Source organism: Corylus avellana, chromosome 6, assembly GCF_965113065.1.
Source record: "Corylus avellana chromosome 6, dhCorAvel1.hap1.2, whole genome shotgun sequence".
In the NCBI taxonomy this organism is placed as follows: Eukaryota; Viridiplantae; Streptophyta; class Magnoliopsida; order Fagales; family Betulaceae; genus Corylus; species Corylus avellana.
The window spans coordinates 9578683-9599595 of NC_142495.1; the positions used below are offsets into that span (position 1 = coordinate 9578683).

The window sequence follows — 20913 nt, forward strand, 5'->3', positions numbered from 1 at the left end:
TTTATGAAGTGAGCTGGAGGCATATATCTAGGGTTGTTTGGTTGAGAGATGGAGGTAAGAACTCAATTTTTTCATTAGGTAGAAGATTCGAATGGTGCTGGAGTCTTCGACGGCTAATGGGTCTATCCAGGTGAGGTCTACTGAATCATTTGTCTTGACCCCGTCTTCTTCTATGTCTACCTTTGGCCCAGATTCTTTTGTGCCAGAAAAATTTGTTGTCCATTCATCAGGGGCTGTAGCTTTGAGAGAAAGATTCCGCTCGCTTCCGGGGATGTCGAAGAATGGGACTTCCTTAGTTCGGTCAGTGTACACGCAGACTTCGAAATATTTTCAGAGAGTTAAGGAAGCCAGAGGAGCTCCAGTGAAAGATTCTCTTCTTCTTGAGGCAGTGGAGTCTCTTAGTGCTCTGTTGGTGCAATATCAATCCACGCCAGTTGCTGGGTTCGTTGCACAAATTTCGTTGGAGGCTACACAGGGCCAGGTATCTGCTTGTTACGTTGGCCGGAAGAATACTTCGTCAGAGCAGGTGCTCTTGTTGCCTCCGCCTTTTTCGGGATCAGTTGGTGTAGAGAAAGCTAAGAATGTCACTTTTTTCGGGGCTGCACAACATTCTACTCTGGTGAGGGGTTTTCTACAGTGGGTGTTTCTTAATCCAAGTCTGACTGTGAAAGGTAGTCCTCCTCCCTCGCCCAGGTTGCCGGTCGCTTCGTCGTCGATTATGGTTGTTAAGGATGATTGGGTAAAAGGGGCTCCCCCCCCCCCCCTTGTGTGGCTGCACCTCTGACACCATAAGTGCTGAAAAGGTTGAGGACTTCAGGTCGACTAGATTGGCCCAATCTCAAAAGTGGCCAGTAGGCTTCGGCCCGTCTGGGGAGATTGTTGTGTCGGATCAGGGCGGCAAGATTTGGGATGAGGAGGATGGTGTTTCCCCTTTCCCCCTAGATTCTTACTTCCCAGACATGTCATTGGATTGGTTGATGGATAGTGAAGAGGACAAGGATCTGTCTTTGGCGATCTTGGAGGACATTGAGGAGGATTATCATCGGGTTGTAGGGTAGCAACCATTAACTATTAAGGGTAAGAGGGAGCTTTTGAATTTAAAAAGTGCCATTAACTATGGAGTTGCTAGCTCTTCCTCTCGGCGCGGGAAAAGAAAGGCTCACGTCATGTAGTGTAATGTTTTCTTTGTGGGTTTCAGGTTTGAGGGCCTTTGGTGGGTTTGTTGGTTAGCTTTGATTATTCTGTGTATACTTCTTTTGTACTTAGGGGCGCCTCATGCTTTTTAATAAAATCTTCTATTACTTAAAAAAAAAGGGTCTTTATCTTCAGATTCTACAAAAATAAGGGGGCACATAGTGCAACTTTATACCCAAGTTTTTTCAGAACAGTTTAGTTAGAGGCCAAAGCTGGATCGTCTTTCATTCAATTCCATGGGTGCGTATGAGGGTTCTTGGTTGGAAAGAGAATTTGAGGAGAGTGAGTAGGAATTCTCTTTCCTCAAATTTAAGAGATAAAAGATTCTTTAGTAGTTCTCGTGACTTGAGACATGGGATCCTTTATCTCTTCTTTTATTTGTGGTTGTTATGGAAACTCTGTAATCTGCTTTGTGTCTTTTTATGATTTGAAGCAATTTCCAGATTGATTAATTTATTAAAATTAGAGATAATTCCAGCCGGTGAAGTGGATGATGTAGAAAGTTTGGCTAGTATATTTGGGTTTAGGGTGGCTTTGCTATCTGGATTATCTATGGTTATAAGTGCATAGATGGCTTGTTCTTGACATAGTTTGAACTTGCATGAGATTCTGCTTAGATGGCTTCTTCTTGACTTAGTTTGAACTTGCACGCAGTTTTATGACCTCTGTATTATTTATTTATGGAACAAGTTATTTTATCTTAGTTGGTATTATTGACTTATGACTTCATGGTACTGATATCTTGCTACATTTTTCATGTGTAACATCTTCTGATCCATCTGTCACCTGTGCACCTTTTATTTAACATATACTCACGGAGATTTTTTTTTTTTTTTTTTTTTTTTTTCCTTTTAAGTCTTTGGCTGAGAAAGGGGGGTCAGTTTTGGAGAGAATTACTGCCCATCCGAATTTTTTTGTTCTTGCAACGATGAATCCAGGGGGGGATTATGGTAAGAAAGAACTTTCACCGGCTCTTCGTAATCGGTTTACAGAGATATGGGTTCCCCCTGTTGGTGACCTAAATGAGCTTAAGAGTATTGCTGTGCAGAGGTATGTTATGTTTGAAGTACCCGTTCATATAGGAGATGTGTTAATCAGCACTTTCTTTCTTGACTTCTCTTAGTTGTTATCTTTGCAGGTTTGCCAACCCAAAACTCTCTCACATTGTGGATGCTATGCTAAGTTTTTGGGAAGTATGTTCTTTTCTAACTTGTCATTTCTGCTTAATCAATATATTGTTTTCTGTAAAATAATGCACTCTTGAGATTTCTGTAGTAGAAGCATGATTTGGCAATCTTGATTAGTAGTTCACTGGTGGATGCTGTATCCATTTTGTAAACTTTAAGTCTTTAGTATTCTCACACATTCTCCCCAGCATTTTTAGAGGAAAGATACCATGAGGGCATCCCTTTTCACTTTTTAGAACTCCTTTTATTCAACATACATAGCTTGTTATCATTACTATTGGCTCTTGGTAATATTTAAGACCACGTATAATACTAGTAGTCACAACTACTAACAGTATGTTTCACCTTCTGTGCTCTACAGTGGTTCAACCAGTTACAACCAGGGCGAATGCTTACTGTTAGAGATCTTCTCTCTTGGGTTGCTTTTATTAACATGACCGAGAGGAGTTTGGGGCCTGAATATGCATTCCTCCACGGGGCATTCCTTGTTTTGCTTGATGGAATAAGTTTAGGTATATTCTGGCTTTATTATAGCAATTCCTTTCCTTATAGTTCTCTTGTTTATCAAGAAGACCTGCGCATTTTTTTGAAACAGTTTGCCAACGTATTCTTGCTATGAACACACACACACACAAACACACATATATGTATATGTCTATATTTCCGATGGTGATGAAGAGTTTTATTTGTTGTCATTCCTAAGTGGCGAGTCATTTTTTTTTCTCTCATTTCAATCTCCTTTTCTAAATGTTTTCTCAGGGACAGGTATTTTCAAAAGTGATGCTGGAGAGTTGAGGGAGAGATGCTTGTCTTTTCTTTTGGAAAAACTTGAGGTGTGTTTGCTTTTATGCACAGTGTCCTGTTACTTCTGGTTAGAAGCATTGTGTACTTTTATTTTTCCATTCTGTAATGCCTAAATCGTGGGTCACATTCTATTTTTGCTCTTCTTTTTTTTAATCTTAATTTCTAACTATTTTCTTCGAGTTGTGGTGTGTTTATATTTCTACAATGTCATGAAAACTATCAATCATAATCTCTGATGTTCTAAACACATTTTTATTAAATTAATGTTTGTTATGACTTGTATTTTGGTATAAGTGTGGATAGTACACATGGAAACCTGAGGGAAAGCACATAGGAGTCTTTTTCCTTAAGGGGTTGGTAAACATTGAGAAATTACTTTGAAATGGTTTTATTCACATTGTTTTAGAGCACTGCCTCTTTGTGCAGCATTGTAATTGTGGACTAGAAGATACATTTAAATTTCTGAGCTTGTTTTGGCATTCGTGGACGAAAAGATACATCCCAACTTTTGAGGGGGGGGGGGGGGGTGGCAATATGAGAACTTAGTCAGCCGTCTTGTGTTCCATATATGTGTAGATTCTATTTTCTCTTGTTAATTTTTGAAATGCTGGGTTTTGTCATTAGAGGTCTAATCTTTTATACTTCATGTATCCTGCTGTTCCACCCCATTCAGGTCTTTAAATAAGTGAAACATATTTCTTTAAGCGTGACTTTCGACCTATCCCAAATAATCCACTATGTTTTCTGCTTGTCTATCCTTTCAATACTACTACTATTTCTTTCCCTGTATTTCAATATAATTATGGTGAATTTTTTTCCCAATTGAAGTTCGTGAACTTGTCCTTTTACTGCGAGTTTATTTGTATGGTTTTTGGAGATTTCCATTAGAAGTTGAATGTTTGCCTGAGTTCATTGCTTGTATTGGCCTTCTCTTGTAAGTGACAAGCTGTCCATTCTCAAGATGTTATGTGTCCAATTATGCATAAGACTGCTTTCTATTTTTGATGCAACAGGTGGAGACTACTAGTTTGACACACACACAACTTTCAAGAATGGAAAATTATGGTTGGGGTCATCTTGGAATAACTGCAGATGTTTCATGCAGTGATAATATGCAATGTGACAATATCTTTGGTATCGATCCTTTCTATATTGAAAAAGGTAACTATATGAGAGTGTAGTGTGTAATTTTATTTTGGATAGAGCCTGCTACTACTAACATCTTCTTTATTAGCTCTTAAGGGTTTTGGTTCTTATCTTAAGCCAAATACCAACTGTTTGCTCATGAATGTTAAAAACTTTTCATATACTTAAATGTTTTTGTCCGTCACTTTAGGTAAAAATTATCTTGTAATTATACTCTTGCAAAGTAACCATAGCATCTTGGCATAGTTTGTAGTCAGCAACTTATACGTTATATCTATAGGCTGTGAAAGTTGTGAGGTTGGGGGATTTGAGTTTTTGGCACCAACCACCCGCAGAAATGCTTTGCGGGTACTGAGGGCTATGCAGCTTCCAAAACCTGGTATGGTTCCTTTCTATTTGACCAAATTCTACCTGTTGATGTTCTGGAATTTTTTGTTTTAGCATTCTCAATTGACCTTTTTTTTTGGTCCAGTTTTATTGGAAGGTAGTCCCGGTGTTGGGAAAACAAGTTTGATTGTTGCCTTGGGAAAATTTTCTGGACATAAAGTTGTCCGCATAAACTTATCTGAACAGGTGAGTAGCTCTTGGTAGTTCCCTATGTCCTTTTTTTTTTTTTCCTCTGTTCTTTTCCTATATATTTCTCTTCCATGCTCTCCTTTATTGATGTGCCGGCGATGTTTTACTATCAGTAGTAGTAGTAGTAGTATTAATCAAGCCTCTTATGCAGACTGATATAATGGACTTGTTGGGGTCGGACTTACCTGTTGACAGTGATGACGGAATAAAGTTTGCATGGTCTGATGGGATCCTATTGCAGGTTAAAATGTATTATGTTAAAGGTACTATTGTCTCTATCTTGCTTTAACATATACTGAATTTCTTTATTCTTTTGCAGGCTTTGAAGGAAGGCTGTTGGGTTTTGCTTGATGAGCTTAATCTTGCTCCTCAATCTGTGTTAGAGGTACTGTTGTGAACTTAAAGGCTTTGCTGAAATCATCTCATTGATGCTTCCATTTGTTTCCATGATTTACTGCTTCAGCATATTTTTCATTTATGTATTTTAGTATCTAATGAGATGAATGTTGATCATTAATGGAAATTCTCTCTTTTTTTAGGGTTTAAATGCAATTCTGGATCACCGAGCTGAGGTCTTTATTCCAGAGCTGGGTCTCACCTTTAGGTGTCCCTCATCTTTCAGAGTTTTTGCATGTCAAAATCCTTCCTGTCAAGGTGGTGGGAGAAAAGGCCTTCCGAAGTCCTTCCTCAACCGTTTCACTAAGGTATAATTGTCTAATCATCATTTCTGCTGTGGATTCATATTTAAAACTGGTGATTGTTAACTTGAAATGCAAGGCATCAACAATGATCTGTTTCCTTGTCATGGGTTTCAGGTTTATGTTGATGAGTTAGTTGAGGATGACTATCTTTTCATCTGTAGTTCACTTTATCCGTCAATTCCCAGGTCTATGCTATCAAAACTGATATTATTTAACAAACGATTGCATGAAGACACCATGTTGTACCACAAGTTTGCACAGGATGGCTCCCCTTGGGAGTTCAATCTTCGTGATGTGATTCGGTCATGTCAGATCATACAAGGTTTATATCTTATTTCTTCTTTTATTTGATTGATGTTTTTTGGAATTTATATATGTATATCTGTTTGTGATATAGCTGGTTTTGTAAGAGTTGGTTTTCATTAATTTAGGTGCACCTGAGAAATTGAGAGATTATTCTTTCCTCAACATACTTTACATTCAAAGAATGCGTACAGCAGCAGATCGCAGAGAGGTCCTACGGCTCTATGAGCAGGTTTTTGAGATGAAGCCATTTATAAATCCTTACCCACGGGTTCAGCTCAATTCTCGGTACTTAATTGTGGGGAATACTGCCATTAAAAGGAACTATGTTCAATCGTCGAAACTTTCAACCAGCCAGCTTAAAATTATGCCTGGAATTCGTCAATGCTTGGAAGCTGCTGCACATTGTGTACAGCGTCAATGGCTGTGCATCTTGATTGGTCCATCATCTGGTAAGACTTCATTGATAAGGTTACTTGCTCAGCTCACTGGCAATGCACTAAATGAATTGAATCTTTCGGCTGCAACTGATATATCTGAATTACTTGGATGCTTTGAGCAATATGATGCCTTCCGAAATTTTCACATTGTTGCCAATCAAGTTGAATGCTATGTTAATGAGTATTTTAGTTTGAAATTGGAGTCCTCAAAGGAAACATATATGAGTGAAAGAAAAGATCAGTTAATTACCAGATGGATTGCGTTTTTATCTAGCATGGACTATGACCATGTATCAGGCTCTACTTGTATGTATGTGGAGAAGTTGAAGAGAATATTTAATTCTCTTAGTTTGTTAGTTGAGATCATTGAACAACTAAAGTTGGATCAAGAGAAAAATGTTCTACCTGTGTCATGGTCAAGCAGGGATCTTGAAGGAGCCATGAAGACAGTTTTAAAGTTGCAAGATGATTATCAGAAAAGGGCTGTTTCAGCAAAGTTTGAATGGGTTATGGGGGTGCTGATAAAAGCTATTGAACGTGGAGAATGGATTGTTCTGGAGAATGCAAATCTTTGTAACCCTACGGTATGTGACATGTTCTTAATATGATGACATTTATTCTTCTGATACCTTGTTATTATGTCTGTGTTTGTGACCAATTTTCCAATTAATGTCTATTACTTAACACAGGTTCTTGATAGAATCAACTCTTTGGTGGAACCATCTGGATCAATCACGATTAACGAGTGTGGAATTGTTGATGGAAAATCAGTGGTTCTCCATCCACACCCTAATTTTAGAATGTTCCTCACTGTTAACCCGAACTATGGTGAAGTTTCCCGAGCAATGCGAAATAGAGGAGTTGAAATATTTATGATGCAGCCAGGCTGGTTACTTGATGAGGGAAGCGGTTATGGTTCCCAGCAGATTGAACTAAAAGATGTGGAGAGATTTCTCATTCTATCTGGTATTCCAGGTGGTAGATTGGTTGAATCAATGGCCAGAGCCCATGTCTATGCTAGGGATGAAGGTTCACGCCTTAATATTTGCATTACATATCTTGAGCTGGCACGTTGGGTTCAGCTACTCCAGCAGCTTCTAATGAATGGCAATCAGCCTCTGTGGAGTCTCCATGTGAGTTTGGAGCATACTTATCTTTCTTCTTTAGGTGAGGCTGAAGGAGGGAATATTATTAGTCATGCTAAAAGTGCTTATTTGTCAGTTATAGAATTGTCTGACTCATTACTGGCACATTCTTTGTGTTTGCCTGGAGGATGGCCAAAGCCATTGAAATTAAGAGACTTTATATGGTACTCAAAAGAAGCTTGTGTGAAACAAAACTGCATGTATCTGGAGTTCCTGGGGGATCAGTGTGCCTCATATGAATCAGAAGTTGCTAGGATCAGGTGCCCTTTGGATGAGGCATTAACTGCTTGTGGCCATGCAGATACTTGCATTATAAATGTGAAGAAGTTAGAACAGTTAATGTTTCCCAGGTCTTCAAATGTTACAGTTTCAAACTTTGATAAGAAAATTGAATTTGATTTGGCATTGGCTAATAAGATGCTACTATTTGCTGCAAACTGGACCATTGAACAGGCCACTGAAAGTGATCTTGAGCTTTATCTTCTCTGGTTTAGCTGGTTCAGTAATCACTTGCAGCCCTTCTGTCAGTTTTTCAGTTCTTTTCTGATCTTAATCAAACAGGTCATGCAGCATCCTATTTGGAGCTACATTTCTCGCCGACACCATGAGGTTGCATCTCTTCACTTGGTAGATTTTGACTTGCAGCCAATGCCAATGCTGTCGTTGGAGTTAGTTGATTTAACTGCATCAAGGGACATGTCTCAGTCGTGCAGTAAATTTTTAAGTAATGCCATTAACTGCCTAGGTCTACTAAAAGTTAGTTATCAACAATGGAATGCGGAGAGCTGCCATGACTATAGTGATGAAGTGCAATGTTTTATTCCAGTGTTGAAATCTCTGCGAGTAATGGAGGAGGAAATCCTTCATAAGTTTGTTGATTCGTCATATATGTTTGTTGAGTCTCCTTGTTTTGATGTGCTGATTCGGTTATACACTAACCTCATTGAAGATCACAAACTGTTCTGGAATGGTGTTACGTCATCAAATGTTGAGCAGTTGCTAATTTCTTGGCGTTCTTTAATGAAAGATGCTGCAAAATTTCAGGAAGTACTGAATGATATCTGTCCAGAAGCAGTTGATATTGTGATGGTAAGCTGACCATCATATAATCTACGTTTTGCCTTCCTTCCTTGTGTCTCATTTTTTTAGCCAGTTCCTGTAATTTGCTTTGAACTTCACTACTTTTTACTTTGTTCGGTATAGAGTGAGAGCAAGAATCTGGAGAATTTGGCTAAAGTTTCTTCTTGGCGTATTCATTCGGAGAAGTCCTTGCTTTGGGTTCATGGTGGTCATCCATATTTACCTTCTTCTGCTAATTTATATCATAAGCAGCATCAGCTTTCATCACTTTGTGAGTTGATTTGGCCTACAAATTCAAAATCATGGGAACAGGGTATGGCATTCTGATCTACTATTTGGGTCTTCTTGTCTATAAGTTTATGACATGTACTTATCGGGAAAGAGATCATTAATATTTTAAGCTGTTGAATTGACTGTTTTCTCCTTCTTTTTTTTGAAAATATGTGCTGTTACAGTGAATAGAAGTCTGATTGAGGTCGTTGCATCGTCAAATCCTGAACTTCGCTTTCTCGCAATGCAAGGTAGACTTTTCACATTATTAATTATATTAGGATATTTTATTTAAATGTGCTGGTGTTGTATTTTAAAGTTTAGTAAGCATTAATATACTGTTTGTTTGATGTTGGGTGTATTAATATACTGTTTCTTTGGTTAGGGTTTATTTTTTATTTTTTATTTTTTTTTTTAAAAAAAAATTGGTTTGTTTTTGTGCTATGACGTGGGGAGTGCCCAAATACTTGGGTGACTTGGTGCTAAAATTACATATCTCAAAGCCACGTACAAGTGTAAGAATAGTTTGCTTCAGCAATTATTTTCTTCTCGATGAAATTTCAGATTACTTATAAAAAAATATTCTTCATTGGATAATCATTTTCTGCAGATTTGAAATGCTAAATTTGATGCTAAAGTTTAATTCGCATAATGTTCTCCAAACGCTTTAGAAGAAATTGTGAATTCTAGGCTCCATTTGCTGGTCATTATTGATGTTGACTCCTCCTAGCAATCGTGGAGGCACTGACAGTGTGATTGTATCATTGTTGTTTATCGATATATCATAGTGACCTTTACTCTTTTCATATTTTCTGGTGATTTATTTATTGTTGTTATCTCTTGCTACTGGCAGTGACTATCATTGTTAAGTTTCTTGTGTTGTTTGCCATATGTGATGTGAGCTATTATGTGGTTCAACACAAATTGTTGCCTTTTTAAAATTGTCTGTGGTATCAGATTGTTGTATAGCACAGCCAAATAGAAGTTTGCAAAAAGTGTGCTTTTAGTTAGAAAGATTTTGCCACTGACTAGGTGATATTACCTTTATATTTTACTTGAAAAGTAGTGGCATCCTTCAGATCCGTAATTATACTGTAGGGATAACATCTTCCTCCTACTATTTTGTGTCTTATTTGTCTGTAAAAGTTCTCATATGGGAAACAGTTTCTGGGCAGAAGAGGAAGGATTTGCTAGGTGAAATAGTTTTTTTTTTTGTTCTCCAAACTCTTTAGAAGCAATTGTGAATGCTAGGGCTGCATTTGCTGGCCATTATTGATGTTGACTCCTCCTAGCAATCGTGGAGGCACTGAAAGTGTGATTGTATCATTGTTGTTTATCGATATATCATAGTGACCTTTACTCTTTTCATATTTGCTGGTGCTTTTTATTTATTGTTATCTCTTGCTACTGGCAGTGACTATTATTGTTAAGTTTCTTGTGTTGTTTGCCATATGTGATGTGAGCCATTATGTGGTTCAACACAAATTGTTGCCTTTTTAAAATTGTCTGTTGTATCAGATTGTTGTATGGCACTTCCAAATAGGAGTTTGCATAAAGTGTACTTTCAGTTAGAAAGATTTTGCCACTGACTTGGTGATATTACCTTTATATTTTACTTGAAAAGTAGTGGCATCCTTCAGATCCGTAATTATACTGTGGGGATAACATCTTCCTCCTACTATTTTGTGTCTTATTTGTCTATCAAAGTTCTCATATGGGAAACAGTTTCTAGGCAGGAGAGGAAGGATTTGCTAGGTGAAATATATATATATGTTTTTGGGGGGGGGGGGGACATGAGCTAACATGTTGTATAACTGCTGTAATGAGTGAAATGTAGTTAATTTTTGATATTTGATGTTTATGTTTATCCTGCTTCTGACTTCTTTTTTTTTTTTTTTTTTTTTTTTTTGCAAATGTAATATACTTTTGCAGTTTATTTCTCTTTTACAAACTCCTATTTCATTCTTTGATATTAAATGCAATTTCTTTTTCGATTTCATATTTATGCAGGTGTTTCCATGTCAGTACATATTATGGGCAAATGTGACTGTGATAAAGATGTTAGCCCTGTCGTTCAGCAGTTGGAGGAGATGCATAAGGTTTGTCCTCCAGCTTCTGTACAGTTACTGCTATGGAATTCTTCTCACACTTGTTTGGGGAATAAATTTGATCTTTGCAGATGCTTTTGGAAAGATTTGAATATGAAAAACAAAAATTGGTGGCAAATTCGGGGTCTAGCGAGCATGCGAATGCTGGGGCAAATTCTGCTGCTTGTTGTACCTTCTTTCCTGAAATATTGTGTAGAGAGTCTGGGTTCGAAAGCTGGCAGGACACTCTTGCTCTAAGTGACAGTACAAGTTTTTTCCTTGATATGGAGTTACTTCAGGGGCTATCATCTATCCTTTTGGTTGATCCCAAAGGATTAGAGACGGTAAATTGAATTAAATTACACCATTCTTTGTATGACTTTGGTACTTGGCTGCTGAATATAATAGAATTGTATCCTATACTTCTAGTTTTGCTGCAACTCATTGAATTTGAAAGGATCTAATACATACTAATGTTAAAGTAGAGTCAATTCATAGATTTTAGAGCCACAGAAAAATGTATTATGATTATGATGTTCTAATTTTTTGGTCCTATTCAAATTATAATATGCACTTCTGTTTTTGGAATTCATTTGATATATTCTGCTTTTTGTCAACAATGTTAGGATCAAATGATTTTCAGTAGAAAAAGAGGCCAGTTGGTAATTAAAATTGTTTTTCTTCCTTTAGACAATTCCATCCTGCTAAATTAGAATGCCCTTATTTTTATTTCTTGCTATTCTTTCTTTCGGCATTCTTTATTTTTTGCATGAGTTCTTTTAGTGATCTTCCACTTAATTTTTATATGATTCGATCTGCTATTTATTTTCTTTTTTCTAATGACATTGCAGGCTTTGGGGACTGTATCCAACCTTCTGGAATATGGATTGAAATTTTCATTGGACTTCTCATCAAGACCCCCCCAAAATTTTTTACCTCATCAAAAGATCTTGTGGACACTAGATGCATGGACTTCAGTGGATGCAGGTCAATGCAGTTTTGTGTTACATATTTATGTATAGATATATGTACCGAATATATATGTAGTAGCATGACTGTTACATGAGCCATAAGCTTATCTCATGTATTTTCTTTTAATGCAGTGAATGCAAGGATTGCTAGTTTTGTTATTGAAATGTGGTCTAGGTGGCATCATTCTTTGTGGAATCATCGACCTGTATTTATCAAGGTATATATTACTTATAGTTTGATCCTAATGTAAGACAATTTTGCGTTCTGAACTTTTTTTGGGAGTGAGGAGACTCCAGGTTTTAAGACCTGCTGATATACATGCAGAACTTCTCAAAGATTGGTGATTACGACATTCCACTACCAGATATGCTTGTTCAGCCTGTGAGGACAGCAACAGTCGTCAAGATTCTGTAAGATAATTAGTGTCTATATGTTTCCTGATGACCATTTGAATTTGTAAGAAGTGTTTATTCCATTTCACTACTGAAATGTATAATCTCATCACTCAAGAAAAAGAAAAAAAAAAAAAAAAAAAAAAAAAAAGGCAAATGAAAATTAGGAGACATGGTCTCTATGGAAGTTTGGTCACTAGTGCCTTGCTGGAGAAAAGTTGCCATTGATTTGAGCATTCTGTTTGCACCACAGACTGCTTTATATGATAAGAATTTGAAAAAAATGGAAAAAACTGAGGTGCCTCAGCTTACTAACACTTTGTTGTTATGTGTTGTGTAGTGTGTACATTTTTCAATTATTTACTAAATTATTATATTTTTGAGATGTGTTCTATTATTTGTAAAGTTTTAATTTTGGTGAAAAACTGTATTTATGACTTGATACTTGGATGCTCATTTTTTTTCCCTCAATTTTTGTGCTTCATTCAGGCAAAGTAGATCCACTATCCGTGAATATTTTGTGCGCTGTCTGACGCTTAGAGTTGCTTCTTGTAATATTTGGCGGAGCTCTCCTACAGGGGCAAATATACCTGGTTTTCTTTTATCTATGGCTCGCTCTCTTTTCCAGCAGGTGGTTCATTTTTTTTTTTTTTTTTTCCTTCGAATTGGAGATGCTTTTATTGTTTTTCTAGCATTCATGGACTTCATTCTTTGTGTTGGTCTTCTGCTTCCAGATTATATATGCACATCAAAAATCTTTTCATGCGAATGAATTTGAGGCGATCAAGTCCATTCTTTGTGCATTCCAGAAGAATATGGTTAAGGTGCTCTTTTTAAAGTTTCTATCTCTGTAATTATCTTTTGAAAAATGACTCTTACTGAAAGACAGGTTTTCTTGCCAATCTCATGATTTTTTGATCATTTTGTATTTTAACTCGATTCCCCCCTGGTTCGCCTTCTCTTCCCCCTCCCAAAGAAAGAAGAAAAAGAAACACTTTAAGAGAAGGGAGTTTACCCACTTCCACGCATGGTTAGGGATTGATGTTCAAGCTTTTTGGTTTTCAATGCATTATATTTTGAAAAGAAAAGAAATGTATGACATCATAAACATAGTCTATCAGATAGAAAATAGAATTGCAAATAACATATGGTCATGATTTGTACTATTTGGAAAACTGAATGTGCTGTTTTCTAGATATTATGCATTTCATAAGCAGCAAAATCTCATCAGTGGCTTATTGCCCCTTTTCCTATGCTCTTACTGTGTGAAACAATGGTCTGTATCAGTTGTATCTTAACACTACTTGAAGGAAGAATTCCCTAATAGTTCACATGTTGGTGAATGGTCTGCATCTAAGAAGCCAGAGTACGAAAATTTCTGAAAAGCATTAATTTCCATGTGCCTTGTCCTTCTCAGCACCCTGTGTTTCCTGTAACGCCTTTATGCATTTCTGTCGCAACTGTACTGGTGGTGGACCTTTAAATTATAGTTGGTTCTCTTGCTCTGTTAGCTTCATAATTTACTTGAGAATTGAGGTGAACATATGGAAATTGATAATGTGGCCTTTTTAAAAGATTAGTTCATCATGCTCAGTTTTGGAACACTTGAAAAACATTGAGGCATCCTGTTATGTCCAATGTCATATTTCATCATTTTATTCATTTGTCTTTCTCTTTGGTGACAGCAAGAAAACATCCAGCAAATGAGCTCCCTTCTTCTCTCATCAAGCCATTGCAGATTGAAAGAGTCGGTGCACAAGTTCATTGAGCCGCTGCTTAGAGAGCTCTACCTTCATTGCACATCTACCGGTGGTTATATACCTATTGATCATTTTCTGCTTACAAACTATAGGAGTTAATCCAAATTATTGTCTGTCAATAATTTTGTGTTTAGAAATACATGACTTTATATGAGTGTCTGATTTTTGTTTTGATATAGGGCTATTAATATTAATGGTATTTATTTTTGTTCCTAGCAATGGTCTCTATTTTGTTTGGGGGCTAGCAATATATATTTCATTTCTTTTTCAATTTTGCATGTTGTCTTAATTATGCAATTTTTTTTTTCTTTTGCTTAGACTTCCACTATATCCTTGGTTGTGCGTGGTTACGGATTGGGGGATTGCGCTTTCATCTCTTGCTTAGCTGTGATGATTTGGATCCTGCCATGAAATACTATTGGAAGTCTTCACAGTTATCAGAAAAGATAACTTCGCTTAAGCTTGAGATGCAGGTATCTTGCGAATATACATTTGTTCGATTATCCAGCAAGTCTTCAAATGTTTTTGTTGTGGTGTTTTGTGCCTTAGGTTTGTTCATGTATTGCTTTACTGTATATTTTATGAACCACTAATGCAATGGTTAAGACAGCATCCTTGAACTCATCTGTTCACATCTAAAGCTCGTCAAGCCACCTCTCATCAAATTTATTTCTTCTAACCCATTACTGCTTACTGAGTTCACATATTTGTTTCTTTATGAATGCCTCATTAATTATCAAGTACTTGAACACCACAAGTTGACTGCAGAGTAAATTAACTTTAATATAAGCACATGGAATTTCACTTTGTAAAATCATAACCATAAAGCTTTCACTATATGTGATTGAAGGTGCATGCTCACGTGCAGGCGCAAGTGGGTAATTGAGCTTTTTCTTTGTAGCCGTGAGATTAGTGTTTGCAAGATGATAAACTTAAAGCTATTACTATATTGCTTTTTGTAGGTCCGACAAGAATGCAACTATCTAGCAGGATGGTTTTCTACGAGAGAAGCTGATAATAGAGGAGCACATGCATTAGAAAATCTTGAAGTAGAGCTTAGAAGGGCGCAAAGAAAGGTCTAAACATATAAAGAGTTTTACTTGTGTCATTGGATTACTATTTTCCTTTGCTGATAAAGTATATTTTTTTCCAAATAGTTGATAGCATATATGGTCTGCTTAAATGATCAATGAAAATCAAAATGGCATCATTGCCTTATATTTGATTAAGAAAATCAACTATCTATGATGATTATGAATATGAATGGTGCCTCTATTGGTTAACCTTTTACTGGTTCTGATCATATTATTAATTCTAAGGGCGTAAACAGGAGAAATTTTAGGCAAAATGGTTGTAGTGCACAGAAGTGCATGTGCTTGGTAACCTCCTTAATATAGTGACAGTTTTCTACCTATTTTCTATTTTCAGGATGTTGAAATTTCAACCTCCATAATTGTGTGGGGCAGAAGTGGCATGTCTTTGATCCTGACACTTGGAATAAACTAGCCAAAAAAAAAAAATGAAACACAGAAATCAGGATAAATTAGGATGATGGCAGTATGGTGCAATATCTTTGTGATGGAATTCATCTTTGTAGTCTAAAAAAGAATGAGTTCACTTGCGGTATCCCCCTATCAGGTCGGATTGAAAATCTTAGATGGGCATATGCATCAAGCCCCACATTAGGTGTTCGCTATGTAGAATTGGACTATATAAATGGTTATGGTATCACATAGATGTAGCATGTTCCCTGGTTGTCACAAATAGCATCAAAGTCGACCACGCAAGGCCATCTGGAGCAAGGGCATTGCAATGCAACATGAAGTTTGAGGAAGATATTAGGGATTTGATGGGGTAAGATTGTGGTACATTATATTAGATTTGAGATGAAGGGGTTGTTTGGGCAAATGTATTAAGTCTCAATTTAGTGTGTACTTGATGGCACTAAACTATATAAGTGATTACGAGGTGCCATAATAAGGATTTTTTTTTTTTTTTGGGGGATACTATGTGACTATTGTGTCCCTTGTCTTGACATCACATTTTGTTATTAGGTCTCATAAAAACTCTTTTACTCCAAACTATAAGTGATATACTTCTTTTAATTAGTTAAAAAAACTGTAATCAATAAAATACATTTGTGTGAGATGTACAAACTCATGTTATCGAGCTTGCTTACAGAGGAGAGTTAGAAGTTTTAAGTGTTCTATCTTATAGTGAAGATGGTTGTTGCCCTACTTATTTTCTGCTTTATGTGTTCATTTGTTAATGTGTTTGACGTTACTGCTTTTTACTGTTATTGCAGAATATTTTCTAGAAAAGCACACGATTTGGCTTCCAATATTGTGATGCTTGAATTTTTTTCTGATGACAGCTTTAATCAAATAGCTGTTTGTTAAATAATTTTGAAAAGTGTCCCATTCCCACCCACCCCCTCTCTCTCTCCAAGTCCTTTCCCCAGTTCATTAATAATTTTGCGCTTGCTGGCTAATTTGGGACTTCCATTGGTGGAAGGTTGGTGTCATGGCATGATAGATTGTGGAGGATTGGACTAGCTGTGGAGAAAGAAGATGAAGTGGATTGGGGAGAGAGAGAGAGGGAGAGTAAATATTTTGTTTCGTCTGAGATTTGGTTGTCAACACTAATATCAGAAGTCATCTTTCCTTTTCTATTTATTTTATGATAGATTTTGTTTCCAGTTATTTATCTTATTGTCTTTTGAATGAATCTCATATCTCACTGGTCACCATGGGCGGACAATAAAATTGAGCTCAGACAAAGTGGTTTATAAATAGCACTTCATGCTTCTAGTTATTTCTTCTCTTTTATCTGATGAAAAAAATTTCTTGTGTTCAGATTGTGTTCCGCTCTGATTCTGGGAAATTTAAGAAGTTAAAACATGAATGCAACGACTTTCTTAAACAATGTGATGATTTTCTGAAACTTGTTACATCTTTGGAGGTTATGGTGAGTAATGTTGAAGCCATGGACTTACCACAGATTGTTGACCAAGTTTGCAACTGGCAGGTATGTTAGTCATGCCTGACTTGATAGGCAAAAAGTATTTTGATGATAACCCTTATTCGCTTTTCCATTCCTCACTGCTGTACCATTTCAAGTTGTTATTCTAAATACCTGTTTTTATTTTGGTTTCCAGAACACTGCAACCTGTTTTGTTAACCGATTATCAGATGAATATGCTGCATATATTGATGTAGTCCAGCCAGTTCAAGTTGCAGTATATGAAATGAAATTGGGCTCAGCGCTAGTTTTGTCTAGTTTCTTCCAGAAAGCATTTTTTAGTAGGGTTGAGCTGGATAATATGGATCTTGTTATGGTATTTTCTTCTTAAGTTTTTTAGATATCTGTGCTTTTAGATGTTGTCTTATTGATCTCATTGGCTGACTTGGAGAGTCTGGCAGGGAACAATATATTCATTCATGAGATTTCCCCGTGGATATGCATCCAATTCCATTTCTGTGAACTTGAATAGCAAGCAGCCTGAGCTTCCTTCCTATGATATAAGTATTCCTGCAAACTTTTGTGCAGCCGATATGAGATTGCTAGAAAAGTTGGTTACATTCTCAAGAGATGTTGCTGTTGATAAGAAGGTCCACACTTCATCTGAATCTATCCTATGATTATTCCATTTCACTAGATGTCCATAATATTGTCTTCTTGTACAACTCTATGGAACTATTTGTTCCTTTTTATTATTTACTGTAGAAATTGACATGCATATAGAATTTATTTCCTTTCCCATTTGTAACAGGTCTGTGTTATGCAACTTGAAGCTGCTCTTAATCACAACATTCTTGTGCGTGTAGCACATTCTGTAGCGAATTCAAGATTGATGGATATTGAATCCTTTAAGGTGAGAATTAATTTGAATTGCAATTAACAGAAAGGAAATTACTCACACAGGATTACCATCTGATGTTAAGTTTTATCTTCTGAATCAGCTCTTGGCTAAGATATTTAATGAATTTTCAAATCTTTGGATGAGAATGAAAATTCAAGCAAAAACCAAAGAGGACTATGGTTCTCAGCAATACAAGTTCAGGCCTCGTGCCTTTCAGATCGAGAGCATTATTGAAGTTGATATATCAACACTTGGCGAGTCAATAACAAATGATAACTTTTCAGAATGGAAGGAACTGCTTTCTGAAGAAGAGTTTACTACAACGGTAGTACTTCTATATAATGTTATATTTGCAAATTATATTCGCGAAATATGTGCAAATTTTCGCTTTTTCCATGTTTCATGTTTGATTATTTGGTACTCATAAAATCCCTTCATCCTTTAGGAAGCTCGTGAGGATCAAGAAAGTTCACAGGAAGAATGGAATGCTATAGAGGAGTCCATCCTGGACAACATGGTCCACATTCACAATCAACTCTTTGGTTCAAATAATCTTGTCCTTGCTGTAAGTTATCTTCACATATTTACTGGAGATTTACTTAAAGTACTATCATTCATAATGCTGATATTTGGTTGGAGCCTTATGGTTAATATGCAACATTTCACGTTGTACTTATCACATTCTTCTTGTGAAGTAGCTTAATCACATGGTTTAAATTTCATTTTTTGAAATTAAGATTGCAAATTTTAAATCAACAAATAAGTAAATAACATCATAGGAATAGGAAATAATTTCTGTATTTGTTAAAAATTAGTTTGAACACAATGCGGTTTTGGAAAACTAGTTCATTCATTATATCCTTCACTACAAATTGATGCATGGAGAGAAAGTTAAACTGGTCTTCCTGCATCACAATTCCAATACTTTTGGGGATATCTTGTTTCTTTGTTTCTTTTTGGTTGACTATGACTTGCTACATGAGTTTATGCCGTAAACCCTATCCATATTTGTGTCTCTGCTTAAAGTTCTCATGCCTGCACTAATGTATTGTTTCTTCAATTCAGCCTGGAACTTTCCAAATATCTGATGCAGACAGATTGCTTTCCTTCACCGACTCCTACAGACTGGGAGTAGGGATGATTAGTGGTATTTTATTGATATTCTAATTTTTAGATGAATATTTGGTATTTTGTGCCTTCAAGAGATTATCTATGACCTCTTTTTTTTTTTTCCTTCCCTTCAGGTTTAGGAAGTTTGTTTTTGTCCAGTTTAGATGCTAAACTCATGCCAGAGCACTTATTACGTCTTTGTTTGGAGCACAAGCAGACAATTGTTTCATCTAGCAAATCAGCTCAAAAATATAATTTTTACAAGGTTTTAAAATTTTTGGCTCCTTATTATTACAATGTCTATTTTCTTTTTATCTCATTGTATTCTAACCTTATTTACATCCCTTTTCTAGGATTCAAATGCTCCTCTTATGGCTCAAATGGTGAAATTACTTACTCCTCTTCAACAGAAGATTCTTTCCTTTCTGAATGAATGGGAGGATCATCATGGACTCCAGAAAATTTTGGATGTGGTTGGGATGCTCTTGAATATCCCTTTGAGCACCCCCTTAGCTAAGGTAGTGATATGGCTATTTTTTACTGTTTCTTCAGATTACCTTTTATAGAGAGTGATAAAGAAAGATTAAACCGAAAATGGGGCCATTCATTTTTACATGGTTTGTATGATGCAAGAAGAGAATATAGACATTATTAGTCAACAGAATAGGTCCAACAATACTAGTGCACCCATTAACCTCATCATATTGGCCACTCAGCAACTCAAGTTGCTCAGAAGAGTTAGTATTAAATCTATGAAGCAGAATGATTTTCCTGTTCATGCAATTCAATTGTTAGGTTTAATTTTGGATTTGGGGACCAGTCTCATGTGTGTCTGAGACTTGACACTTTATAGGTAGTAAACATTCTCTCCAATAAATGTCTAAATATATGTGCTGTTTCTTCTGGAAGGCTCTTGCAGGATTGCAATTTCTGCTTAACAGGGTCCAGACGTTACAAGAAAATGGCTCAAAATTCTCCCTCTCTGGTAAGAACTTTCCTTCATTGATCCTTTTGTTATGTTCTTGCTGCATTTATAATGAGGGGTTTATGTTTTCTATAAATGGTTATAGATCAATTGGAGCCTATTCGTGCTCTGGTGTCCTCTTGGAAAAAGATGGAATTTGGCTCATGGCCTGCCCTGCTTGACGAGGTGCAGGATCAGTATGAGATTAATGCTGGAAAGGTAAATCATAGTTATTCATATTTGTGAGGACTGAATCCAATACAGTGCAAGGGTTTAGGGAAAATATTGAACATTTGCAGAGGACTAGGGGAAATAACAGCCATAAATGCAAATTATTATAGCCACTTAATACTGAGGAAAACGAATGTCAAAGCAAACCGGCTACTTCTGTTCCTACTTGTATCTTAGTGTATCTATTTCGAAATTAATTGTCTTTTGTAATTTTTGGATCTAATTTCAATTCAGTAAGCTCGTTCCAGTATATATCTATGGCATAATGAATTGTGCTGAGGTACTATCAAACAAGCACAGTCTTGCTGATGCAACTACTGAACTCTAACAATTTGTAACATTGGAAAGCGAACTCCTTTTGTTCTTTTGATTAAATCGAATTTTTAAAGAGTTACAGTATATGTATTAAAACAGCTTGCGGAGTGATATTATGACACAGGTGATATAATACAAGTTTACATATTGGCTGTAATTTCCTTTACTTCTTAAATATAGACCCTCTATGTGATCTTTTGCATAACTAATTTGGTATTTTTTGTCTTCTTATTGTTGCAGTTATGGTTTCCTCTGTATTCAGTTCTTCAACGCATACATTCTGCTGATGTAGTTGGATATAATCTATCCACCCTTCAAAGGCATGTTGTAGTTTAGTCTCTAGTCGGAATTCAGTTTAAGATTGCTTCACTAGG

The 20913-nt window shown here is 36.3% G+C and overlaps 1 protein-coding gene across 1 annotated transcript in view; it reads left to right on the forward strand.

Moving 5' to 3' along the window:
- Window positions 1–20913, forward strand: part of LOC132187415 (midasin-like protein) — a 47248-nt gene that overhangs the window by 17679 nt on the left and 8656 nt on the right. The window contains exons 22-58 of the mRNA XM_059601716.2: window positions 2051–2244; window positions 2333–2387; window positions 2743–2893; window positions 3141–3214; window positions 4199–4346; window positions 4612–4710; window positions 4804–4904; window positions 5059–5148; window positions 5227–5292; window positions 5447–5611; window positions 5723–5930; window positions 6040–6935; window positions 7041–8585; window positions 8700–8889; window positions 9032–9097; window positions 10857–10945; window positions 11026–11277; window positions 11785–11920; window positions 12037–12122; window positions 12230–12315; window positions 12787–12928; window positions 13032–13121; window positions 13983–14109; window positions 14376–14530; window positions 15020–15133; window positions 16914–17084; window positions 17215–17394; window positions 17480–17668; window positions 17830–17931; window positions 18020–18244; window positions 18365–18484; window positions 18985–19066; window positions 19164–19294; window positions 19383–19547; window positions 19939–20014; window positions 20100–20212; window positions 20780–20859. Of these exons, the coding sequence (XP_059457699.2) occupies window positions 2051–2244; window positions 2333–2387; window positions 2743–2893; window positions 3141–3214; window positions 4199–4346; window positions 4612–4710; window positions 4804–4904; window positions 5059–5148; window positions 5227–5292; window positions 5447–5611; window positions 5723–5930; window positions 6040–6935; window positions 7041–8585; window positions 8700–8889; window positions 9032–9097; window positions 10857–10945; window positions 11026–11277; window positions 11785–11920; window positions 12037–12122; window positions 12230–12315; window positions 12787–12928; window positions 13032–13121; window positions 13983–14109; window positions 14376–14530; window positions 15020–15133; window positions 16914–17084; window positions 17215–17394; window positions 17480–17668; window positions 17830–17931; window positions 18020–18244; window positions 18365–18484; window positions 18985–19066; window positions 19164–19294; window positions 19383–19547; window positions 19939–20014; window positions 20100–20212; window positions 20780–20859 (6959 nt within the window). The remainder of the gene's footprint in view (window positions 1–2050; window positions 2245–2332; window positions 2388–2742; window positions 2894–3140; window positions 3215–4198; window positions 4347–4611; window positions 4711–4803; window positions 4905–5058; window positions 5149–5226; window positions 5293–5446; window positions 5612–5722; window positions 5931–6039; window positions 6936–7040; window positions 8586–8699; window positions 8890–9031; window positions 9098–10856; window positions 10946–11025; window positions 11278–11784; window positions 11921–12036; window positions 12123–12229; window positions 12316–12786; window positions 12929–13031; window positions 13122–13982; window positions 14110–14375; window positions 14531–15019; window positions 15134–16913; window positions 17085–17214; window positions 17395–17479; window positions 17669–17829; window positions 17932–18019; window positions 18245–18364; window positions 18485–18984; window positions 19067–19163; window positions 19295–19382; window positions 19548–19938; window positions 20015–20099; window positions 20213–20779; window positions 20860–20913) is intronic.